General features: G+C 36.5%; 1 protein-coding gene across 3 annotated transcripts in view; it reads left to right on the top strand.

Annotated features, from left to right (window-relative positions):
• The window catches only part of LOC138046949 (oxysterol-binding protein 1-like), a 24838-nt gene that overhangs the window by 2086 nt on the left and 12752 nt on the right, over positions 1–10000 (top strand). Inside the window, exons 1-4 of one of the 3 annotated variants that reach the window (XM_068893580.1) lie at positions 1–158; positions 719–952; positions 1076–1281; positions 9468–9697. The exon at positions 1–158 is cut by the window's left edge and continues 73 nt beyond it. In XM_068893580.1, coding sequence (XP_068749681.1) covers positions 52–158; positions 719–952; positions 1076–1281; positions 9468–9697 — 777 coding nt within the window. In that variant the 5' untranslated portion in view covers positions 1–51. Of the gene's footprint in view, positions 159–718; positions 953–1075; positions 1282–7233; positions 7672–9467; positions 9698–10000 lie in introns of those variants that run through there. The other 2 variants (XM_068893579.1, XM_068893581.1) reach the window with 2 other exon arrangements.

The raw sequence follows: 10000 nt of genomic DNA, 5'->3' as shown, positions 1-10000 counted from the left end.
CCGAGTCATCAGGGGCAACCTTTGCATCGCTAATGCTGAAATGCATTATCTATGGGTATAATCTGTTCCTGCAATAGTAGCAAAACTTGCCGCACTGAAAGCATTTTAAAGATTGATCATGGGTCGATTGAATTTGCCACACATTCCAGAGTTCCTGGGTAAGTGCACTTAAATTTCGCTTATTTTTATCAAACCGCTGTTGGATCTTTGCAATTCCTTCTTATAGACGTTGTTGAAAAAACAACAATCCACTGTAGTGTTTGAAAACAAAATAATTCGACGCTCTAAGCAACCGTGTCAAACCTCATTTATATTGATGTCGCAAAAATTAGACACAACATCAGAGGGCACCCATTCGGGAAAATACGGAGCAACATGAAATGTAAAGGCCTTCATATATTCCCAACGCTTTTCGGCACAATGCAATATTTTATCGGCAGCTTAAGTGTGCATTGATACCACTTGTATACTTCTTCTGATGGTACGATTGCAGATTGGTGTACCAGTAGGACTTTGTACTCCAATTCATTTGAAGGGGGAAAATCCCGGGGGAAAATATTACGAGTAAGCGTTACATTTTTTCTTGCAAGTCTCGACATGATCACTTGTTTACTTTTTTCGCTCGGATGAAATTTTGCGATTAAGCGTGGCATCAAAATAGTTGTCTCCGAATAGATCGAACAATTATTTAATTGTTTTCTGTTTTTCACTCTCCAAGATCCCCTATCATCCGGGTCAGACTGGAGATCCCGTCGTGTCACGTGACTATGGCTAGCAGCTCCGCCAGCGAGACTTTTACTTTTGTGGATATTCCCAGTGAAAATGTGACTATGCCGGACGGACACGTTTGCCCTGATCATTTCAGGGGATGGCTGCTTAAGTGGACGAATTACATCAAAGGTTATCAGAAGAGATGGTTTGTCTTGTCAAATGGCCTTTTGTCCTACTACAGGTATGAAGTTATACTTATAGACGGACTATTGTCGGTGAATTTCAATATGGCGGACAATTCTTGTAAACGTTTTGAGATTTTTACTTCGTTCGTTGTTAAAAGCGACTGTTCTCTGCGTTATAGGAGCCAAGCCGAGATGGCTCACACTTGTCGAGGGACAATAAATCTGGCCGGAGCTTTCATCGACTCGGAAGATTCGTGTAGTTTCGTCATTTCTAATGGAGGAACACAGGTATTTTACATGAGAGCCAATTCTGAAGTTGAGCGTCAACGATGGGTAACAGCTTTGGAGTTAGCAAAAGCGAAAGCTATCAAAATGCTCGAATCAGGTTTGTTTGGTTGTGTTTCATTTGTGTCCTTATTGGCTAGGAGTGATCGTATCTTTTTGTACAGATCTTGGTTCAGGTCATCTGGACACGCGATCAATGCAAACTCGAATTAACAACTGTATCTTTTACTAATATGAGTACGTTACATATTAACTCTAGCTTCATTCACCTGACATTTTAACATGCCTTTAGCCTTTCATCTTAAACACCTTGCTTAAAATTGATGCAAGCTATGTTTAATTTAAGGCTTTATATGACAACATACTTATAAATAAGCTTACATAGTGCTGTACGTAAATTGTGGGTGCCAACTTTTATGCAGAATGACCTTGGTTGATTTTATTTTGATTTCATATTTCATTTCGCGTATTTGTATTCATTTTCCGCGTGTTAATAAACTGATAGTAATAATTTTGACAATTGTGCCAATGGTTCGCGTGTGTTTCCTTGTTCGCGTGCAGCATTTTTCTGTCGCAATTGTTATTTGCAAGTCATATTGCATGACATTTATTTGGTTAGCTGCAAAATAACCAGCGACTCATATTTGTTTTGTGAAAATATGTACAATCAAGTGGCCTGGAATTTTCCTTATATTGAGTCTTACAAGCAGTCAGTGTTCAATAATGACAAAGTACTAAGAAAGTGAATTTCTGTTTTTGAGTCGTAATACCTACAGTACATTAAATATGTACCAAGAATATATATATATGATAAGAGTTGATAGTGCAGTTGTGCATGATCAACCTTTGCAGTGTGCAGGGGCAAATTCACATAAAAGCTGTGTAGTTATGAAGACCAAGAATTGAGTTTGCAGCTTAGGTATAAATTATTATTGTTTTAGGGGAGGAGGGATGGGATGGTCAGGATTTTTTTGTGCATGGGTAATATTTCATTTTCTATTATTATTAATATTTTAACTATTATTTTCCTTTATTTTTTCTCTAAATCATGGTAATGGTAGAAATGCTGCAGAAGGGAATTTAACAAGAGTTTGTGCAGGGAATTGAAGGGAAATTTTAATAGGTCTTGAGCAGGGACGGTACCAAATTTCAGAGCTCGAAATTAACTTTTTGGTCGGGTGCCAGCTGTCAACTAATGGCAAAAATTTGGTCGCCAGATCATAAATTTTGGTTGCCAACTTATTTAATATATGACTTATGTAAGAACATAATTTTAAATGTTACTCTGCATGCAAGGAAAGTCATAATTAATAAATTAAATAGCACGTTGTCTCTGAGAATGACATTATTCACATTTTGATTTTTTCTCATTGAAACATGGCAGCTTGGCTTGGAATAATAATCGGCAAAATACGGCAACCAAGAAAGGAGAAACTTCAAACAAGATCTCCAACAAATTACCTGTACATGCTTTCAACGAACTTCTGAAAACACAAGCTAGTGATATTTCTCGTTAATTTTACGAGAACTCATTGCGATTAGGTGTTTATAACAAAAGGGAACAATTTTCTTGTCACTGTCGAGGCCACTTCGAAAAACGGTTAAGCAACTGGAGTAAAAAACACTTGCTCGCTTGCATTGTAGAGCAGAACAAACAAACAAACAAACAAAACCAACTATTCTTTATGTCCAAAGGAGTACAGATGATTACTATTTAATAAGAGAGAGTAAAAATTTGAGTTTCATTCCTGAACAAAGGAAAAAAAAACGATTAAACCATTTTTTTACAAATACACCTCGACTTGAAATAAGCATTCGTAAAAATAACAAACAGTTTAGTGTCCAAGAAAAGAATTTGTGGAGTACCTTCTTCCACCAAGTTTGAGCTATTATCGGTATACTGTTTTGTCGTTCTTGTTCTCTTTCTCTCTTCTTTCATTTCTGCTCTAGTCATAGGTCATCCAGGCATCATGCAACCTTACAGGATCTTCTAAAGATCTAGATAAGCTTATCGATTAGTATAGGTCGTCACATGATTTCAAGTGCAATTTGGAAATAATGTAAATAATAATAATACATTTATAGAGCTCTTAAACTATAAGCTTATGCATTGTAATACAGAGAAAAAAGCAGCTCTCAACAAGTTAAAAATAAACACTGAGCTTTAAGTTTGTTTGAAAAACTGCGTAGTCACCAGTGTGGACCACAGCTATCATGATATGTCAAACTGAATTGAGACCGGCGAAAAATGCAGGGTAAAAAATCCAAACCGTTTTCCACCTGAACACGAAAATTGTTGACTGTTAAGAGTTTTAGTTGATGTGTAGCCGTGTTGAGCCCAGAAAGCGTGCAAAAAATGAAGCCTCATTTATGTGAGGTAACCTGGTTTTAGCCTGCGTTCCAAAAGAAAACCAGTTCCTGGTCAGCGGTCAACTTAAAAAAAAGGCAGCTGGCCTCTGTGGGCTCTAAACTTGGGCCAGTGATATGACCATGTGATGCTGGTCAGCAGATACCTTGTTTTGACAGGTGTCAATTGACCCTAACATGGAAGTCCAATATCAAAAATGTATGCCGTAAACTAGTGTGTGATACTGGTCACATTGGCATACATGGAGGGGTGGACTTACGGACTGTCGATGGCATCATACCTACAGCCAAAATTTTTTGCATCGATGGGTTACGCTATTTTCTTAACTATGGTGCTCTGTGTGTGCCTTTGGCGCGCAGAGCTCTGCTATGAATCTCAGCAGTTTGATCCTTTCAAGTACATTATGAGATGTGTTCATACACATTTATTTCGTCTCATGAGCGACAAGTAAACACTTTCATTGCAAAGTCAGGGGTTTCATCAAGTTTCAAAGTAGAAGGGACCTTGTGATAGAGTAAGCGGGCACCCCACGTCCCCTATATATACCTTGTCTGGCTTTTGATCTTGAGACCTCCTTTGAGCAAAGGCGGGTACTATATTCAGCATAGAGGGGTGCTAGTACCTGGGTCACCGCTGCCAATAAAACCCCTGCAAATTGAACTCCAGGCTCCAGTTGTTCAAACGATGGATAGCGCTATCCGTCGGATAAATCACTATTCACTGGATAACTCAATTGGTTTTGCTAGTGTTTATCCGCTGGATAGTGATTTATCCGCTGGATAGCGCTATCCATCGTTTGAACAACTGGGGCCAGATGTTTTCGTTGATTGTCGGCCGCCATATTGGTGGACCACATGGCGTCTCCATACAAAACTCTATAGAGTTGTGTGAAATACGCTGGCAAATAACTCAGAAACAAGGTACTGCGGAGACCTGAGAATTGGAGAGGTAGTTAAAAGATTTGTTTCCTAGAACATTCCAAGTTCTTGGCCTTTTTCATCAAATAATTTCCAATGTGACAGTGTAAACTATCCGACTGTACATACATAGTTTGAGCAAAATGAAAAACAGAGCAAGCCCTAATCTAAAATAACACAAATAAGTGCATAATTTGTTCAGTTTGCAGCATACTACTCCTTGCTTGTGCCATAATATTTCCCAAAAGTTTCATGTAATTTTTGCCTGTAAGCAGAAGTCTTCAAAAACATAGCTTCTATCCTGTAGGATTGTATAAAACCAATTTATTGTAAGACTCATGAGCATCAATGTGTAGCAAACATGAGAAACTCTGCAAAAGTACCATCAATTACGTTCTGTCAATCATGGATCAAACTACTTTCAACAGTTTTCCTTTCTATTTTTTTAAATCGTCATACATAAATCAGTACAATATCAATTGCTAAATGATCTCCCAAAACACTTCTGCAAAACACATAGGCCAGTCCTCATGTGAGAAATGCCGAAAGCTAATTATTATTTGACAACATTTTCATGAAGAGTTGTCTGAATACTTGATTTTAGACATGAAGACTTCCTTTGGCCCTTACGAGTATGGATAATGAAGCTTTTTCAAGTACAATGCACGTGCTTTTATTAGTCCAAGCTAAGAGGATCTGTGTTTTGTATGATGATGTCATTGAGTGCTGTGAGGAGTGGTCAGAGTCCAATTGGTCAGTCAAATAGTTTTTTCGGGAATTAAGAAAAAATGTTAGTGTTGATAACTATTCCAGTTAAGTGACCAGAGGGTCTTTATATATTTGGTAAGATGTCCCTTCAGGAATAAAGGTTAGTTTTCCAAAAACTGAATTTGCGTACTTCTCAGGTTCTATTCTCATTTGGTGGATCACATTGTTTGTAGATTATTTACATGTAAGGATAAAAGTATTTGCCAAAAAAGACAAGGTATACCGGTAATTATTTATAAGGTATCAAGGTCACTTTTTTTAAAAATGGGCTCTATTCTTGTGGTACACTGAATTTTTAACAGATGTCAAACATGGTGAGTTCATCTGCAGTCAGTGTCGCTTATGGTAATAATAATAATAATAATAATAATAATAATAATTATTATTATTATTATTATTATTATTTGCAGTTGAAAGTTTTTTTCTACTTTTTTACCAAGTTTTGAGTCATTGTCTCAGTGAAGAAGTTGAACCGAGCAAAATTAATGATACTGTACAAAGCTCTGTGATTTATATTAATTTTTTTCTTTGTTTTTTGTAATAGATACTGTACATTGTACCTGTGATCTGAATGGGTACTGGTATTCACAATGGCAAGGTCTATGTAGATATATTGTTATTATTCAGACATGAATATTTTTTTCTTGCAATTAGAATTTTAGAGTTGCCATTTTGTAGTTAGAATATTATAATAATTGCTCTCTTGAAAGAGATATTCATTTCAGTGAAGTTATAGGTTGATGAAAACATAATAATTATGTTAAAATTTTAGATGATAAGAATGATATATTTAATTTGATAATATTAATATTTTTGTTCTTGCTTTAAAAGTGACATGGACAATAAGTTAATGGCAAACCGTGTGAAACACCTTGTCCAATATTATTGCTGAAAAATTTTGCTACATTTTCATAATTATTTTATTTTATGGTCACCCTTTTAATGTTAAAAACCATTCTCAGCTGCAGTTGACAAAGAAATACTTTCAGTGAACTAATATTTTTGCCTCTATGACAGTGCGACCGGGAAAACCGTGAACATCTAAAATATGTTAGGAAAATATGTTAGGAATGCTTATTGTTTTTAAGCCAATCAGGTTTGAGGACTTCATGTTGCCAAAACCTCAAACTGAATAACCGTTGTTAGTTGGGCTTAGTGGAAAGCAAAAAAATGAAAAAGGACTAATACATGCACTGTTCTGTTTCTTTGAGTGATCTCAGAGGTTAAACGACCAGAATTAGTTAAAATTACAAATCAATCACCCGGAAAATCTACATGTACAGGCGACACAGTTCTTGCTGCACAAACAACAGTAAGCACTCTGCGGTTTAGCGAGTGGATTTCAGGTGTGTGATTGGACAGAAATAACATTCCTGACGTATTTCATGTGTTCATGATTTTCCAGGTTCGCACTGTAATCTTAAGAGGGGTCATAGTCTTAAGAGTGAGGTTAAAGTTAAATTGCGTCACTGCCTGGCTTCCTAAGATCTTGGGTGAAGTTTTCCCTTACACATGATAAAACATGGAACTGGTTGTTACATTTATAACTTGTCAGTTTTAGTAAACACTGTTGTGAGAAACAGATAAGTTTCAAGTGTTTGTTTCAAAAACTTGTGTCCCTGCCAACTATTGAAAGACAAATTTATTAATGTTCTTGCCTATCATCCTTATCTTATCTTATCAGTCTGGTCAGGTATTGCAAGTTAGAAATTTTCAGGGTAGTAAGTTGTCTCTTAGCAACTGAAATATCCTCTTGGCCTTTTATCCTCCAATCAGAAGCTGGAAAATTATGAAACTGCTAAGTTGTGTGATGTGTTGTTCACTGGTACCAGAAGTTTCCAAAAGTAAACCAGTTCTATTTTGTTTGCTCTGAAAAATTTGTAGATGTATAAAATCTCTACCAACATTTTTGAAGTGGTCATAGATAACCTAGGAAACCAGGAGACAGTAAGTTGTAAACCAATTTAATTTAGCATAAAATTAGTGTGTGTCGTAATTTGCATAAGTGTTACGAAAAATACTGTGGTCTGCCATCAACATGGTTATCAAAAACTCAGCGAGGTTCTGACAGAGTTGAGGTTTTTTCTGTTTGAAGACAGTGGGATTGTATTTTTAGATGAAAATGTTTCGTAAGCCTTGATTAGGTTTTCACAGAATGGTCATCAAGACATTGTGTCACTGTGATTACACACAGGAAACTCTGAGCGGTTGACTTGTTTCAGAGCCGTGGTTTTGTCATTTGTGTGTGTGGCAGCCAACTGCATGCACTTAAAAATGCAACAAGAATTTATGATGTTTAATTGGATGACAGAGAGAACTTTTCATTATACTTGGAGCTAAAGCATTTTGGTCAGATAGTGAACTTTCTTCAAGATCAATTTTGTCAACCCTGCTTGCTACTGTATGTTGTGCCTTAAGATGATTTTATCAAGAGGAGGTTTGCTTTTATATTGTTCTCTCATTTTGATGGATAAATAATGGATGTTGGTTTTCTTAAACTGGCTATCACAGTTGTCAGTCTTCTGTAGGGGCTGTTTTGCTATGGTTTTTGTAAATTTATTCCCTACATTTTGGGGTCAGTTTTAGCAGGTACCAGCAAGTAACTTGTATTCACACCTATGCAGCTTTTGTGTCTTTCCATCCTTGTAACTGTCTTAAAAACAATCAAGTAAAAGCAGAACTTTATCTTTATTTTTGTTTTCCCACCTCTACATTCTATTTAAGGGTATTTTCTCTGCTTTTGGGAGTTTTTGTCATTTTGATTTGTATATGATTTGTATATGTATTTTGATTTGTATATGTATGCAAATCAAGTATACCAGGCCACTTGATGGATAGGTTGCGATTCATTCACATGTAGCCTTAAATGTTTGTCGATCCAAAAAGTGCAGAACTTGTACTCATGCAAACAAGAACAAGTGAAAATGAAGATGAATTAAAATACCAGATGCCAGAAAAACGTGTACATGTAGAGTGATAATGGATCACAATGGCTCCTTGAACATAGACAAGAATAAGATCATCAATGTTTCACTTGGGTTTGTCAAGACTGAAGTTACTGGAGCTCTAGAGATGTTTCTGCTACATATCATGGAAACAATGATGGAGAAACAAAAGGAGCGAATTGTCCTTTGAACTTTTAAAAGATGATCCCATAGGTAGTTAAATTCCCTGTAGCTAAAAGATTTATTCAAGTAATTGGATAAATATAGAATTTGCATTGTAGTGTTTGAGTTGCTGAGATTGTGATTTAAAAAAATGCACGCTTTTTACTGTTTTTTCTGAAAACAGGAACCAAGTTTTGGTAGGTTTTGCATACACATACACACTATTAGTTTTCTTTGAAATACTGTCCTTGTGAGTTCTGTGTTATTGAACTGTACATGTACATGAATGTGTATGAACGAGTGATCCATACAACACGAGCAGAAGTATTGTTACAGGTGTTCTAACTTGAGTTATGATTTTACAATATTGCTTCAAGTACCATGTTGTAAATGGGATACAAATGTGACTGACCAATGCAACTTGTGGCTGAAATATTAATATTCATTATTTTTTACTAAGTGCAAAGATACTGATCGGGGGGGGGGGGGTGGGGAATGGTTACTACTCCACTGGATTATGCAAATTGTATAATTCTCTCAATAATTACAATAAAATACAGACTACAGCGCCTAATTTCAAGAGATCTCACGTCATTGATTACTTGCTTCTGTGATGATATTCAGTCAATTAAAATTAAGTCCTTAATCTATTGACTCCCAAGGGCTCCCCATTGACGAGTAAAATCGTCTGGCGTCAGAGCGGTTTTCAATTGAGTGTCCAAAGTAATTACTTTGGTTTTGCATCTACTTCACTCAGTGATTGGTTCAAAGTTTTCACGCCACTTTTTCAACCAATCAGAAGTGAAACCAAAACCGATTGTGGCTCGTGCATGCACATTTTCCCGCCTTTTGTGTCAGCTATGTGTAATTACTTTGAGTTTTGATTGGTTTACTGGAGTGTCTCCGTCCTTTTTGATTGGTTAAAGTAATTACTATGGTTTTGGTTTTACGACACTCACTTCAAAACCGCTCATTAAAATGAAAGATTATTTTATTTGGCCACCATTGTGAAAGGGGTCTATATGTAATACTGGTTATGTGTTCCAAATCACTGTAGCTTTTTTGGCTGTACAGTAACAAAGAAGGGTATAGAGAGATTCATTCAATTTTCATGTTTTATTTTCAGATGAAGAAGAAGATCCAAATCCTGATCAAGCTGAGGACATCAAGCCATTGAATGCAAAGTTGGACGACTTGCAGACTTGCAATGATCTTGTAGGCAAGCATGGCTCTGCCCTGCAGCGTGTCATCGTGGAGCTTCAAGAAGTGGAAGACAATCCCACACTTTTGTCCAAGCTTAAGTTTGTGAATGAGAAGGCCACTCTTTTCAGGATCACTGCAAATGCCATGATCAGTGTAAGCACTTTCAAGTTTGCTGTTCTGTTGACATGGAGGATAGGAATAAGTAACAATAACTATTGTTATACCTCCCAACTCAAATACGTTTTCTGATTGGAGGAGAACGTGTCACGTGTCATTGGGAAAAAATTCATTACGCCCTAGGACGAACAAAACTTAATGACGCCCTTGAACTTTCGACTCACACGTGATCAGGTCGTGCACCTTTGAAACGGCGGCAAATCTGTACGCCAGCCAACGTCAAGCAAATAATTTTTATCTGTGTATTGTTCTATTTTTAGTTGGGAGGTATAACAAAAT

This window comes from Montipora capricornis, chromosome 4 (genome assembly GCF_036669925.1).
Source record: "Montipora capricornis isolate CH-2021 chromosome 4, ASM3666992v2, whole genome shotgun sequence".
In the NCBI taxonomy this organism is placed as follows: Eukaryota; Metazoa; Cnidaria; class Anthozoa; order Scleractinia; family Acroporidae; genus Montipora; species Montipora capricornis.
This window is presented reverse-complemented; position numbering and strand designations above follow the sequence as displayed.